Here is a 16,986-nt window from a genome sequence, read left to right on the forward strand (position 1 = left end):
CTTTAGTGTATTCTGTATGAGTTAGGAAGTTGGTAACAGTAATTGGAATGAGCAAGCTATTGTTACAATGGAGTGTCCAGATGATGATGATGATGACAGGTTTAATGTTTCTCTGGTTATGATAATGTTAGACTTGGTTTAGTAAGAGGATGTGGAAGAAGAGCACTATAATTTTATTAGTGATGATGGTAAATTTTATAAAGAGAGAATTCTGATGTGATGATGATGTCTGGGTGTGTGGTGTCTGAGGGGCAGTGTCTGTCAACTGGCCTTTGGGAAGTAAACACTGTGTGAGCCTTGGAGACCAGCTTTAAATGGGGCAATGGCGGGGAAGGATTTAGGGCACTTCGTAGATTTATCCTGCAGTAGTAATTATCACAGTGCCGTCAGTTGTGTAGCCAGAACAATACAGTATTTATCTCACCAAAATATATGGAAGAATTGTTTATCAGACCAAAATGTATCAGCGAATAACTTAAGACAGGAAAGAATTGAAGAACAGTGATGATCAGACTGAAATGTAATAAAGAAGTGTTTTCCATATCTCTGAAATGTATCGAAGAACAGAGTATCGAACTGGAATATCTTGAAGAACAGTGTGTATCAGACCAAAATGCTCTGTATTGAAGAACAGTGATGATTAGACCAAAGTGTGTTGAAGAATAGTATTTATTAGATCAGAACACTGAAGAACCAAACTGCGTATCTACTGGACCAAATGTGTCGAAGAACAGTCAGTATTAGACCAAAATATGTCCAGTACAGTGTCAGAGAATGATTTACAAGTTGGTCTATATATAACACTCCTCATCCACTCCTATAGGCTGTATCTTGTGTTGTGGGTGCTGCTTAGTCAGTATTTTCAGTATCTTTGCATCATTTATTTATTTCCTACTCTCACTGTCACACCCATGCCCACACCAGTTGACTGAGCCATTCCCAGAGCACATATGATATCACCAGCTGAGTTTCTGTTGGATTGCTATTAACAAACCATCCTGTATATCAACCCAGAATCTGAGCTGGACCAAAATATGATCAAGTACACTAAAAAAATAAAAATGAATTACCTCTTTCTCAAACCAGAATCTATATCAGACCACAGTATGACAAGTACAGCTTCAGATGGCCACATATATACAGTATCAAACCAGAATTTTTGCTTGGACCAAAGTATTGCAAGTATAAAATCAAAGAACCTTATATGTTGGACTAAAATGTGACACAGTACAGTATGGAAAATTGTGAGTGAGGGTTGTTTTTCGGAATACATATATAGCACTGTATATTTTGTAGTACAGTACTGTATTTTTTGTGAAGGGCATATGTATAAGAGGCAAGTGGGAGTGTAGTCAGAGAAGAAATACATATATACACACTTTTAAATTGGAAGAGACAGAGTACAGTAATGTTTGCTGAGTAAAATAATAATATATGCCTAAAATACTGATGACACTGAAAACATAATCTGAGTGTATTATCATTTTGTTTATATATACTCTGTTTATATATTTTTTAACGATGGTGGCACATAACATTTACCTTACACAAGAAATAATAATACTGTAATAATAATAGTAATAATGATAATAATGATAATAATAATAATAATAATTTTCATTCATTCATTGCCAGACGCCATGTATCCCAAACGGGGTGGCCAAGGGCTTAGAGTTAACTGTTTTACAGGGAGGGGCACTAATCCTCCACCAACCCCACTTGACACGTAGGGATGCCATAATAATAATAATAATAATAATAATAATATCAGTGAAGAATAATCAGAAAAATAAATACTGTAGATACTTCATTTTATAACTTTTTTTTTACATGATGACAAATAGCATTCACTCAAACAGAAAATAAGAATGTACAGTATGCCAAAAATTCTATTGACAATGAAAGCATGAGTGGAGCATGATTTTGTTTATAGTTATGCTGTATTTTTTTTTACTGAATGGTGGAAAGTAACATTCACCTCATACAAATAATAATAATGATATACAGTACACAGAAATTCTATTGATGCTGCAAATAATAATATACACTATGCAAAAACTGTATTGACACTAAAGGCATGGATTGACTGTAACAGCATCCTTATGTAACATTGGTGAGATATGCTGCAATGCACAGGGAATTAAGCATTTGTCATTACAGTGTTATAGGTGTTACCCTTGTGAATATATTTAACACATATTAACCCTTTCAATCATGACTTAAAAATCTTATTCTTCCTGCAGTATTGCCAGTTTGTTTTATTCAGCTTGAAGGAGCTTCGTGGGACTGCAGGGGCAGAGGTATAGTTAGGGCTTTTAAAATAAGATGGCCAAGGAGTAGCCAAGTATAATTTAAGGTTGGCCCAAGAAATCTTTAAGGAGGTCCATAGATACTCCCTCGGATGTTTGGGGTGTCCAGATATATTTCAGGGGTGGCCAGTGTCTTCATTAACCCCTTTTATTACAAGACGTCTTCGCTTCATTGTCTTCGTTAACCCCTTTTATTACAAGACGTCTTCGCTTCAGAGGTTAGATGTAGCCTTCATTAACGCCTTCACTACAAGTCATCTTCTTTAAGTTAAATAAGGCATCTGGTCGCAGCAAGAGTAAAATTTAAACGTGTCATGTAAGGCCAATATGTGTGTGTAGATTGTAGTATACACCATTTAAAGTATATTGAAAATCTCTCTTTGGTTTTAAAAAATTTATATAAATACATTTTTTTTGATGTCTAGTTTTTTTTTCTGTGAGTATAGTAATACATGTAATATTTTTGGAAAGAGTATTACAGTGTAGTATCTTGCATGGCACTTGATACACGTATAGTACAGTGATACAGTTGTGATCCATAGAGATTACTTGTAGATGGCATAGAAGGCTTTGTTGCATCTCTTCCTAGTGATTTATGTGGCATCTTACACCTTAACATTGCCTTGTATGTTAGTCATATTGGTTTAATATTGATGAGGTGCTGAAGAGGGATGCCTTTATGTGATGGCACTGATATGACTGAGTGACTCAACTTCCTGGCTATGCAAATGTCCCTCAGCTACATCCCTATCACCAAAGAGGATGATGAGAGGAGACCTTCAGCCTGCAGTCCACTGGGGACACATTCAGATGTCTACCACTAATAATATTGGAATACCTTAGATCAGTAACATTTATCCCTCTATAGTCAGACGCCTTAATCCCATAAGGGGTGGCCACAAACAAGTCACCTCCATTTTGTCCTGTCCCCCACCATTTCACTGCCCTCTCCTCAGCTCACACCCCCATCTCTCATATACCCCTCCACTCCATCCCTCCATCAGTAACATACAAGAGGATGTTGAGGCATAATGTAATGAATAATAGTGGAAGAGGTGTAACAAAATCTCCAGAGCCACCTAGAATATGATCTACAGTTAACAGCCCATCATGGTCAGAAAGTGAGCTGAAGCCAGGGGTGTTTCTGCACAATAGCTTACCTTTGCAATGCACAAACAGAGAGGGAGAGAGAGTGTGTAACATAGAATCCCATTTCATCTTCACGGTATAGGGGCCCAAGTCCAGGCCCCCATTGTCCAGTACAGTTGTGGGTAAATGATCTATGCATCTCACCTGGTAACAGTATATCACCGAAAAGCCTCCAGTCACATTGTAGGGCTTGAACCTGTGTAAGGCCTTCACCCTGACGAGTGTCTTAACCACTAACCAGAAACAACCCAGTAAATAATGAGATTCGAATGCACATTAAAAGGAGAGTTAAATCGGGGTTATTTCCTGCAAAACAGCTCACCCTATCAATGCACAGATGAATACACAACCCAGTAAACCATGATACTCAAATGCACTTCAAATGGCTAGTGAAATCCAAAGGTATTTTTCCACAGCAGCTTACTTTTGCAATGCATAGGTGAATGCACAACCCAAACCTGAGATTCAAATGCACATCAGTTATGGGTGTGCTGTTGTGTGGAAAGACTTGTGGATTCAGTGCCTTCTGACAAGGTTGGGCTAGAAACCGGAAATTGTGGATCGTGATAACATTCTTTACATTAGGCATAAGTCCGTTAATCTTTTCTTGTGGTAAATGTACGAGGAAAGGCCATCATTAATACAGTACATGGGGGTATGTTTTCAATACACTATTTACAGTATACAATTGGTAACTTGCAGCAAAATATACTTTCATTGTCTATTTACAATATACAGTTCTTTCACCAGGTGTTTGTTAACTCTGTTAATACATATCTATGCATTTGCCACAAACGATTTCTTATCAGTTCCTATTTATAATTATGGAAATTGCTTATGACTAAGAAACAGTAAGACTACATGTATCATTAAAATAATGCATGTCTATGAATTTACCAGAAACAGTATATATATTTTTTTTTCAGTCTCCGTTTATGGAAATCACTCATAAATCCAATAACGACACCCCAGATATCCCTTGAAATAAGAGTATGACAATAAATACACTAACATCATTGTTGAATTAATAGCACTGCTGCAGCACAGGGTATTAAAGGCAGTCCTCATTGTAAGTCAGAAATATGTTAAAATATATGCAAACTTTTCCTTCACAGTTCGTATCTTAAACTGCAGGAAACTGGCAGAGCATTATGTACTGTAATGTGTAATGGTGTTGTGTTGATACGTCAAGAAACGGAAAACTAAATCCTGCTGAATCTCTAGTTACACATTTTTTCATTCTACTGTAACTCTGTTCCATCAGATCTCAGCAAAATATTAGTTGAAGTCAGTGTTTGAGAGTATTCATAGATGGACATAAGATATATGCAGATTATTTCCACAACTGTCATTGAATTCTTAGAACGAAGTCAGAGTGTTTGAAAAAAGTCATAAATGGACACAAGAAATATGTTGATTAATTCCGATGCTAGCTTTGAATTCTTGTAAAGTTGATTAGCTTGATTACAAATTTTCAGGGCAAAATTTTTCTCAAGCTGAACAACTGTTATGAGAATTCACAGACCGCAGATGATTTAATTTGCTTATTTCTCGCATCCATCTATGATTTCTTTGTTTTTTTTTTTACCAGTACGATTTTAACATTTATCTCTTCATCCATCCATCACCCATATTAATGTTCATCTCTCCATCCATCATCATCCAGTCCCACTTTGCCCCATATAAACAGGATTATAGATATCCAGGGCTGACTTAGTCTCAGCACTTACAGCAAGGGTGACAACTCTGGAACTGTCTCCTTCTGTCTGTATTTCCTGCTTCCTATGATCTCCAGTCTTTCAAACACAGTGTGTCCAGGCATCTCGAAATGAATGGATCTTGAATTTGGCTCTCTCTTGTATTTTGTTTTTCTCTTGGAAGGAACAGTTTTGCGAGCTCGTTGTCTTTGGTTCCTTCGTCCTCACAAAAAAAAAAAAAAAAAAAAAAAAAAAAAAATCATTTGCATCAGATAGTGGTACAGTACAATTGTAACATTGACATAGTTTGCATATATAACATACAAGATTATACTATCATGGTATATGCAGAACTAAACTGGTAAGGAGGAGGTATTAGGGAAATTGATTAGCCAACAAGAATGTGGGCATAGAAAGTATAATGGCTGTGGACCAACATATTGCCCTAGTAGCATTACATAGACAGAATTCCTGGTAACATTATTGATTGGATTTTGTTTCAGTGCGCGTGTAGTTGTGTAGTACCACGGCACATGTCTTTATTATACTGAAGATATGCTTTATTTATTTATTCTTTTTCTTTTTATTCAAGTAAGGTGTTGGAGAGGGATGTCTTTATGTAGTGGCACTGATATAACCAAATGGCTCCACTGTGTGGTTATACAAATGTCCCTCAGCTCCCTCCCTGTTCCCTAGAAAGATAGTTGACTGCAGGGAAAGGGCACCTCAAGCCTGCCATCCACTAGGTTTACATTTCAGATCAACCTGGGGTTACAACTATTACTACTACTACTATTATTCAAGCAAACATATTGGACCATACTATTTTCAGCTTAGAAGGGACACTTATATGTACATCCTGGGACTGTTATCTCTTTAGGAAACTCTCTTGCTTCCCCTTCTTCTGAGTTTATTATGCATAGAGCAAGTTAGTTTTTCTCTTTTCTGTGTTATATATACAGTCTGTGGCAAGTTAATTTTCTCTCGTTTTAGCACTGTGCAAGTTCGTATTCTCTTCCATGTTGTGTATCCAATCTGTGTCAAGTTAATTTTCTCTCTCGTGTTAGCACTGTGCAAGTTAATTTTCTCTCTCGTGTTAGCACTGTGCAAGTTAATTTTCTCTCTCGTGTTAGCACTGTGCAAGTTAATTTTCTCTCTCATGTTAGCACTGTGCAAGGTAATTTTCTCTTCTGTGTTATATATATGATATATGGTGATATTTGAAGCACTAATAATGAGGAGGAGAATAAATTATAATATGCCAAATGGTTCACAAAGGAAGAGGTGCAGGAAAGCCACTCAAGAAAGTGTGACATCTATTTTCACCTTTAATTTCAATAGAAGAATATACCCACATGCAGATAGTGTTTTGTGTGAGATCAGAGCAGTTTTGGCCTGACTTGGACCCTCTTCAGATACACCTGGAGGATTGAAGTCTAGGTAAACAATTTTATACTCACATGAAAGTCAGTACAAAATTATAATTCTTTCATCAACACCTCCTCTGTACCAGTTTATTTCTGCATTTAGTATGTTAATTTCCTCCTGTCTATCCATTCATCCCTCATCCAAGCCTTATATTCTCCCATCGGGAGTGTAGAGACGAGGAGCTAGGCGGTACAATATGCTTTCTATGCAGACTGTGTCATTATTGAAAAGTCATCAAACCCCAACCAACCCTCAGATGTAAACCCTTGTCAGATGGGGCCTGCATGGGTTTACATTTGAAGGATGGTTGGGGTTTATTGCTCACATAATGCCACTCAGGAGCAAGTGAGAGTGGTCGAGGCTGGTCATCTTTGCCTTAGAGTTAAATACACTAACCCCAGGTCCTTATTCTCCTGTGTATATGGGGCAAAATAGAATTGGATGGATGGATGATGAGTGTGATGAAAAAGCTAAATAAATCACCGAAAGAAGGGGTGCTAGAGTCTTGAAGTCAGCAAGAGTACTGTGTTACCTCTAATTATTATTTTGCTGGAAGGAAGCCAAGGAATTGGAGGGTTACAACCTTTTATGATTGACCCCATTTTGCTGTGGACATTTAAATCCCTCCAGTGTGATGATATCTATTTTAATTTATTGTTATTACTTACGGATGATTTTATTCAGCATGGGAGAGATTTGTGGTAGTGAATGGATGTATTTGGCCTTGAGGAGAGAAAGGAGGATGGGATCCTAACAAAGAGGGTATGTGAGTGAGGTGGAGGGGAGAGGGGGAGGGAGAGTTGAAGGATGAGGTGGAGGGATAAGGTGGAGAGGTCTTATGAGAGAGGGTGCAAGTTGAAAAGAGGGCAGCCAGATACCAGAGGACAGGGTTATTTGAAGGTAATTTATCTGTGGCCACCCCTTACATGATTAAGGTGTCTGGTGGGATAGAGAATGGATTAGAATTTCAGTTTGCCCCAAAACTACAAGATATCTCTCCCAGGGTGTACAAACTCATGGTAGCCAAAAATATACTTAATAAAAATAAAGAAGATGTGTCATTGCACTGAAGGGGCTTAGTATTTAATTCAGGCTAACACCAGAGCATTATGGTCAAAATCTTCCCATGGTCAGGACAGTTCCTAATCTATCTATTGCCAGACGCCTCAATCCCGTTTGGGGTGGCCACAAACAAATCGCCTCCAAGTCGCCCTGTTCCCCGCCATTTCACTGCCCTGCTCCCAACTCACACCCCCCTCTCTCATATACCTCTCCACCCCATCCCTCCAGCTCATCCTTGGCCTCCCCCTCCCTCTTCCCCCCTCCACCTCACTTACATACACTCTCTTCATCAGTCTTTCACTCTCCATCCTCTCCACATGGCCAAACCACCTCAGTGTGTTCCTCATAACGCTTCCTATCACATCCACATCCACACCACAACGCTCCTTTATATCCTCATTCGTCAGCCTGTCTCTCCATGTGACTCCACAAGCTCCTCTTAAATAACTCATTTCCACTGCTCTCACTCTTGACTTGTGTCCTTCCAACAACGTCCAAGCTTCACTTCTGTACGTTAGAGTTGGTATCACAATACTGTCATGTAGTAACTTTTTCACTTCCATGCTCACTTCCCTGTTTCTTATCACTGCTTTCAAAGAACCAGCAACCTTTCTTCCCTGCTGTACCCTTTCAAGCACTTCACCCTCCAAACCTCCATCCTTACTCATCACACTACCCAAGTACTGTACTTAAACGTACTCACATTTTCCAATTCCTCACCATCCAATCTCGCTGTACATTCACTGACTTCACCTCTCTCAAAGACCATCACTTTACTTTTCCCTACATTTACCTTTAGATTCCGTTTCTTACACACTCTCCCAAACTCATCCACCAAGCCTTGTAGCTCCCCTTCGTCTTCACTCAACAACACAGTATCATCTGCAAACAACAGTACAGGGAGTTTCCAAACATTATCCTCACTCACCAGGGCCACTCCAACATTCACTACCCTACCTTGTACCTCTTTTATTACCCCATCCATGTACAGATTGAACAACCATGGAGACATGACACATCCCTGTTTCAACCCAACTTTCAAAGAGAAAAATTCACTTAGTTCACCATCCACACGCACTGCAGCCTTCGCACCATCGTACATACTCTTCACAGCATTCAACAACTTCCCATATACTCCATATATTCTTAACACTTTCCACAATCCTTGTCTATCCACCCTGTCATATGCTTTCTCCAAATCCATGAGAGCCGCATACAACTTCTTTCCCTTCTCTAGAAACTTTTCCACTAAAGATCTAAGAATGCTTTCCCTTCTCTAGAAACTTTTCCACTAAAGATCTAAGAATGAATATCTGATCTACACAACCTCTTCCCTTCCTAAAGCCTCCCTGTTCTTCTCCAACTAATTTCTCTGTTCTTTCTCTAACTCTGTCAGTAAGTATCCTACCATACACTTTTCCTATTATACTAAGAAGACAAATGCCCCTATGATTACCACACACTTCTTTTTCCCCTTTTCCTTTGTACAAGGGAATAATTATACCTGACTTCCAATCCTCCGGGACTCTACCTTCCTCCCAGGCCAATCTGCACATCTTCCACATCCATTCTACTACTATCTCTCCCCCATGCTTCAGCATTTCACCACACACTCCATCAATTCCTGGGGCTTTCCCCGATTTAACTTTCTTCATTGCTTCCACAACTTCTTTCCTACTGATTTCTTCCTGTCTTCTCACCTCCCTCCTTCTCCCAGCCATTCCCCAGCCACTTATACTCGCATTACTTCCATCCTCTATGTTCAACAATTCCTTAAAGTGTTCTCTCCATCTGCTCACTTTTTCTCCCTTCTCCACTAGTAATCTACCATTTTTATCTTTCACTCCCCTGCTAACTTCACTTCCACCCTGTCTTACTCTTTTCACCTCTTTCCAGAACATTAGAGGTGAAAAGAGTAAGACAGGGTAGAAGTGAAGTTCCTAATACTGTACAATATTTTATTTCAATTGATGACAGATGATAAATGTTCAGCTGAGAGTGAGGACCATGAGAGTGTAAATACTGCCTAAGCTGAATACTGTAATATTTTTGGTTGAAAGAATGATATAAAAAAGATAATACAGAGATTAGCCCTCTCATGGGTGGAGCAACTCTGGTTTGTGTCCCAGCTAATGCCATTTATATTGAGGTGAAAGTGAGTCGTAGGAGCCAGAGTGTTAATGTTGTATTGAGGTTAGAGTGAGTCATAGGAGCCATATTATTAATAATTGTACTATATATTCTCTCATAGTCAAGACAGTTCTAGTATCTGTTCCAGGTAGTGGTTGAGGTGAATTCAGGTGAGCCATTGAAGCCTGTGTTGGAAAGCAAAATATCAAAATGTGACTTACAGTGAGGACTAACCATACATTTCTACTCAAGGAAGAAAGACATTATGCTCTATACACAAGACATTCCTTCAGCCAGCACACACAATGCACAAATTACCTTCCTGGGCTATTGGCAAAGCTCTAACTAATCACATAGCTACATTTGTCTACTCTCTTGGTGTAATATAGTCTGCTTTTTAGTGTACTGCTATGAGTAAAAGTTTGCTGACAATTCCCTGCCAGGCGTTGAGTTGTGCCTTCTATATTTCTCATTGTCGTTGTGCAGTAAGATGTGTTTTTTTATTGTATGAACATAAGCAGTACAGTAATTCACCGACATTCCTGTGCCATCATTGTGCCCTCTTCCATATTTTCTCCCCTTCCTCCCTGAATGTCAGAGTATCCCCTCTTCTCACTCCTACCAAATGTTAGAGAGTTCCTTTTTCTCATTCCTACCAATTTTAGGGTATCCTTTCTTTTCATTCCTACTAAAAGTTAGAGAGTTCCTTGTATTCATTCCTACCAGTTTTAAAGTATCCTTCTTTTTCATTCCTACCAAAAGTTAGAGAGTTCCTTCTTTTTCATTCCTACCAAAAGTTAGAGAGTTCCTTCTTTTTCATTCCTGCCAAATTTGAGAAAGTATCCCTCCCTCTCACTCTTACCAAATGTGAGATAGTATCATTCCATCATATTCCCACCAAATGTTAGTAGCCTTTCTCATTCATCCCCAAACATTTGAATATCCATCTTTCTTATAACTTCCTCTTAAAATGTCATAGAGTACTGTATCCTCCTTTCATTTTCCCTCCCAAATATCGGAGAGAGTCGTTCCTTTTCACTCCTTCCTAAATGTAGCAAAGTGTCTTCCCTCTCATATTCCTGTGCTTCATACTACAATTACAAAAATTTTCATGTAACATCTTCCATCACCAAAGCTAGGCGGGAAATATCAGCGAACTTTGATTGTGAAAGTACAGCATCTTCAGTTTGATTTATAACGTACACATTATACCATATTATGTATTAGAAATATGTCATAGTAGTAAAACAAAAATCACAAATATAATCCAATGCTATCTCTGGCAATAGTGGTCAGGACCACACCATAGAATTCATTGCAGCCTCAGACAGTAAACCACGCAGGCAAATAATAACAAAAAATCTGAGTTATGTTTCATGCCTCGTCAATCAGAATTGTGCTGGTCCAGTTCAGCCGTGTAGTAGATTCAGCGTTATTAGTTTGAAATTACTTGATACAGAAGGAAGGAATGTAGGGAATACCATTAGGATACATAGCAAATAAATCTCAGAAAGATGCGATTGAGAGTACTGGTGGAAGAAGAAATACAGAATACATATCAAATAAGTCTCAGGTAAATGCGATTGAGTCATCAGTAGAGGAAGACAGTTTGTAGTATGGAAGAAGAGAAGAGATTATGATTATTAAGAGAGAAGAAGAAAGAGGAGGAGAAAAAAGTGACAGAGAGGTATGTAAGGATGGAAGCTAGGAGATGTGTGTCATGATTACAAGGGTATGAGCAGGAATTAGAGGTGATGATGGTAAGGTGCACATACTTGGCAGGGTGTTGGTGGAGAGGGACACCTTCACATGATGGCAGTGAAATGAACAAACAAATGCCCCTTAGCTCTTTCCCTATCCCCAAAAAGGAGGATGGAGAACTACAGGCAAATGGCAGCAATACATCTACATTACTGATTGCCAGGTTGGGATACTGTTTGAAGCTGTAATATCAAAGTGAAGCCCTAAGTGTGTTCTAGTGGCACAACACAGACATGCTGGGCCAGGGTATACTAACACAACAGATGGACAACAAACACCCACTATGGACTTCATCAGGCCACAGTTGGGGAGTGATTGGGGTCTCATGTAAGTACGTTACAAATCAGAATTACACTCAACCATAACTCGCTCTCCCTTACCTACCCATACTCCCTTACCTACCCATACTCCCTCTCTCTTACTCCATCTCTTGTCACTACAATTCTCACTCTTCCTTACCTACCCTTACTCCATTCCTTGTAACTATAATTTCCACCCATACTCCCCTCCTCTAACCCATTTATTTGTAACTGTAATAGTGTAGTGAGGAGATATGGGCAGACATGGAAGGGCTGGAGTTGAGGTTCTGTATTTCTGCATTGGAATGGACTATAAACAGGGACAAACATCTTTTCCCCTAACTCACCTGTGCCTGTCCTCAGCCTGGCTCCTGCGTATCCAAGTAGGTTAGAGTAATTTAATTTGGTTTTGTTTGGTGGAAGTTAATGTCCAACTACGGAAGGGTATCAGTTTGCTACCTAAACATGCCACTTTTCATCTCCACAAATTCAAAATAACATATGCTGAGTTGCGCAGGAGCATGGCTGAGAATTGAGAAGTCTCATGTCCATATTTTAGGTGGCACATGAGGCTTAAAGCACCTCTTCCTCAGTGATATATTTCACATTTAACATCTTAACATTCTCATGTGTGCTGTTTAATTAACATAATTGACTCAGGAACACACAGGAGGATACTGAGATGTAATGTGTATAAGAAGTCACAAAGTAAGAGATACTACAAAGCTCCAAAGCCACTTAAAATATGATCCTCTTATTCCTCAAGGCTGCATATTTAGCACATAACCATTAATTCTTCTTGACAGGGTAATACACCTGTCTTATTATATACTGTAATGTTATATGATAACAAAGTTACTTTTATGAAAAATCACATATATAACACTACATTAAAAGTAGATACCATACTTTAATGTCCAGATATCCTCAACCATTCAGTCATGAACTTTGTACAAAACTTAGTCCTGAATGAAGAATATGACTGTATTATATAATGTTTATATTCCACAGTGTTGCAAAAATTTGGAAATGTGTGACTATAACCAATTAAGGCTTGCTGAATATGAGTCCAGTACTTTATCCTGGTTACAAGTTCATCTTAATGTCTGACAGTTGCAAATCTGACACAGACTTATTTAAGACACCTCCACAGACATAGGGATATCTAGACTCAAATAAGCTACTCTTAAAACCTGCACCACAGAGTATCATGAACCCATAATCTGTAGCCAAGGGTAGTAAGAGAGACGGCGATACTCAGTTTTACATTCCATTTAAGCTTAACTCTGCTTCTATTTGAATTTGAGCTGACTTGGCTGCGGCAACACCTAGAGCTGGTCTAGTGGGACATGAGAGGAGACAGAGAGACTTAGACTGGATATAGGAAAGTGAAGGGGGAATGAGGAATAGAAGAAGTGTGGTTGAGAGACGGAATGAGGAATAGAAGAAGTGTGGATTTGTGAGGGAATGAGGAATAGAAAATGTGGGGTTTAGAACTAGGGAATGTGTGGATGGGTATGGGTAAGTTTGATTGGCCTGGTGTGAGTGGATAGGTGGGTAAGGAAGGTTAGCTGGGGGTAAATACAGTATGTAGGGTAAGGATATGAAGGAACAGAATAGCAAAATTGGTGGGATAGGGGAAGAATGGGATGGAGAAAAGGTAAGGGTTAATGAGTGGGTGGGGAAATCAGGATCATAAGGCTGAAAGACAGACTGGACTCTGGAGAAAGTAAATAATGACAGGAAGGGATAAAGAAAAGGGGAATGATGGATAAAGAAATGGATAAATATGGATGATGATGAAGGAAGTAGGATAGCTAGGGATAAAGAGGTGAGGAACAGGGATGAGATGAGATAGAGATGTGGGTAATATGGGCTGAGATAAAGATATAAGTATAGGCTGGGATAAAGCGAGGGTAAGAAAGAGAGATACATAGTTATGATGAGAGGTTAAGCTGAGAACAAGTGATACAAAAGTGGACATTTAAAATTCCTAGGTCCCAGAACAGCACACACACATACACACACTGAAAGCTCCCCACCACTTCGTCCAGACGCAGGGAGAGGAGCTTAATACACTATACAGCCAGTGAAACAAATATCTTTCAGAGGTCGTGTGAAATTGGTTGTAGAATGAGTCACACCTTCCAAAATTTGTCGTACATGTCAAATTTAGGGGTTTAAAGCTAGACTCCCTTTATTTACTGTAGATGACCAGCCAAAGTCCACTGTGGTATTACATGACCAAAAAACCTCCATTCACTTATTGGAGTGTCAAACCAATGCATGAAAGGCACATGACCAAAATGTGACGTGGTGAGGTGAAGATGAGGTACAATCAGCATCAAAGCCCTGTCACTTCTCGCATTCCCTCCATGCACTTTAAAAAATCAGCCGAGTGAATCCGCAGCAACCGGCACCGATGACTTAATTTGGCCTCGGATCAATAAGTGTTGTTTGCAGCAGGTCAGCCATATTGCTTTTCTGAGGTCATGGAAAGAGAGGCAGGAGAGGTGACAGAGCTTTTGATGCTGACTGTACATATGATTCATGGACCTCAGGGAACAGACTATCACATCTATGCCCAGTCAAACCCATAAAAAAAAAAAAAAAAAAAAAAAAAAAAAAAACTCCAACTGGTGCTTTAACCCATTAGACCTCTATACATAATTGTGTTTCACCAGCTGTTAATTATCTTCAGACAAAACGGGGAAGATAATTATTCCTTAGACTGCACAGTACTTCATAGCCTACAACCTGTATTTCACAAAGTATAAAACACAATATCTTCTAAGGCCATGTTCTTGTATATTTATGGGCTCCTTGTCTTCCATATTAGTTTATTTCTGCATATAGCATCATGTTAAAGTGAAAAGAGTATAGTGAAGATGCTCCCCCAGCCTAAAAAGTGTCACCAGAGCTAAATAAAAGACAGTAATTGGAAGGCAACATACATAAGATGTCATTGGCATCAAAAATATATAATCTTATCCTCCTCAGTTCAGTGGTGAAGTTTTTAGTGTTGTTGTTACTTCCAGGCAGCTTTATGAAGTGTATGAGAGACTTTGGGTTCTGGATGGGTTAGATACAGCCATCATTAACCCATTTATCATGAGAAATCCTTGAGTTTAATAGTATATGGATGGAGCAAGAATAAATTTAAAAATGTGTCAATGAACTAAAGGGGTTGAAATAATTACCAGTCCCTCCCATCAAAGCTCATCACACCAAGTAACATAGTAAGGCTGACATTCTTGTGGGTACCTTTTCCGTAGTGGTTTATTTTGCATATTACATCTTACTCTTCCCTTGTATGATATTTATGCCTTTGTAATATCAGCATAGATTACACCTTACCATTGTCAAATTGCATAGGTTAGGTATAGCAGACACTGGCCTCTTCACAGCTTGAGGTCCTTCCTACGTTACATAAAATTGTTACGTGGAAGCCTAGTGAAGAAAAAAAAAAAAAAGCCATCAGAGTGAAGGGGTTAGCATGACATGGAGAGATAAAGAAGAAATAAGAATATGGAGTATGCTTTATGTGGTACAGGTAGCTTTGTAGTACCTTTTCCTTAGTGTTTTATTTTGCATATTACACATTAACATTCAAAACAAGAGAGATTAGGGTGTAATGTGTGGCATAAATCAGGATGCATCAATAATATACAAGAGGAGATTGGTGTGTAATACAGTATGCAAAAATTAAACACTAAGGAAGAGGCGTTACAAAATTTCCCAGGCCAGTTTGATATAGTCTTATGAACCCAAAACTGCTGGATCTCACACAAGGTTGTCTGTATCCAAATGCTTCATAAGCTCTTGGATTTAGATGGCATTAATTTTCTTCTGCTGCTGTTGGATGATTCTGCTTAGTTTAGGGGAGGCCTCTAGGAGTGATGAGGTTAATGCAGGCTATATCAAACCCCTTCAGTATTAATTTAAAAAATAAATCCAGTTTTGTATATAATCATCTGTGGCTATCAAGAATCAATAATAGTGACATCCTCAAGCTAAAATGGTGAATCCACTTTTCAGTCTGCAGGAGCTTGACCAACCTATAGCTCATTCGCCTTAACTTGGAGATTTTTGTCCAGTAGCAGCCTGTTTCCATAGTAACAAAATAAGACAATACTATGGCCCTACATCCTTTCCATAGCACTTCTTCGTGACCTGCACCATATTCTAGTGTTAATCTTTTGTTATAGCTCAGTATTCAAGATGGAAAGGTAACAATTTTATGCCTAGTTGAAGTGAACAGAGTATAGAAAGCCAGGTCATCTGATGAGAACATGACCCCAAGACTGCTGGATTTACACAAGGTTATCTATGTTTACAGGAATGTTTCTGGACGCTCCTTAATCCACTTTTCAATTTGCGGGAGCTTAACCACCCTTTCCACGAGGGCCTTAACACGAGGGACGGCATCCAGGGCGCCCTCATGGTGTGTGCTGAGTTGGCATAGGTAACAGGCACTGAATACATCAACCCACGTCATCTGTGCGTGTGAAGAAAAAGAGGAAAGTTAGGCATATGTACTATGTTCTGTACATCCACACCAAGTGATTGCTGGTGTTGGGAGGAGTTTTGCATCACTGTAGTAGTAATAGTAATGCTGTAGTAATTGTAGCCCCAGGTTTATCCGTAATGTGAACCCAGTGGACTGCAGGCTGAAGCTGCCCTCCTTCTTCAGTCAACCATCCTCCTGTTGTAACCAATATAAATGGCTTTACTAGACATGGGTGGGTGTCAGTGAGAACTTCTGTGAGTTACAGTGATGCAGAACTCCTGTCTGTGCCAGTAAACAGTTAGTGTGGACACTGCCTAAACCCTCATTTTATATGTCAGTGAGGTGATCCACAATATCTGTTTCCCCCCCCCCCATACAACTGCTACTGTATAGTGGGGGAAACTGATAGATCAAGTTCACTGAAACAGACATAACTTTAGAAAATCAAATCTAATTTACTGTTGACTTAATAGCAAAAAATCAAGTCTAATTTACTGTTGACTTAATAGCAAAAAATAAAGTATAATTTACTGTTGACTTACTAGTAAAAAAGGATATACGACAAGGCAACTTACAATGGGGGTTTACTCTATCAGTCCACTTCCTTGTGATAAACTGCAAGACTGCACAGAGAGTTTTGA

The 16,986-nt window shown here is 39.0% G+C and overlaps 2 protein-coding genes across 3 annotated transcripts in view; one reads left to right on the forward strand and one right to left on the reverse strand.

Moving 5' to 3' along the window:
• Positions 1 to 16,252, forward strand: part of LOC145395737 (ATP synthase mitochondrial F1 complex assembly factor 1) — a 47,114-nt gene extending 30,862 nt beyond the window's left edge. Inside the window, exon 9 of one of the 2 annotated variants that reach the window (XR_013896665.1) lies at positions 16,175 to 16,224. The gene's annotated coding sequence lies outside the window, so the exon portion shown is untranslated. Of the gene's footprint in view, positions 1 to 16,174 lie in introns of both variants that reach the window. The other variant, XM_080269273.1, reaches the window with a different exon arrangement.
• The window catches only part of LOC145395738 (hematopoietic prostaglandin D synthase-like), a 238,227-nt gene continuing 236,560 nt past the window's right edge, over positions 15,320 to 16,986 (reverse strand). The window contains exon 5 of the mRNA XM_080269275.1: positions 15,320 to 16,333. Coding sequence (XP_080125401.1) covers positions 16,169 to 16,333 — 165 coding nt within the window. The 3' untranslated portion in view covers positions 15,320 to 16,168. The remainder of the gene's footprint in view (positions 16,334 to 16,986) is intronic.

The sequence above is a fragment of the Coenobita brevimanus genome, chromosome 33, assembly GCF_032717465.1.
Source record: "Coenobita brevimanus isolate Jiangsu-jjx chromosome 33, ASM3271746v2, whole genome shotgun sequence".
In the NCBI taxonomy this organism is placed as follows: Eukaryota; Metazoa; Arthropoda; class Malacostraca; order Decapoda; family Coenobitidae; genus Coenobita; species Coenobita brevimanus.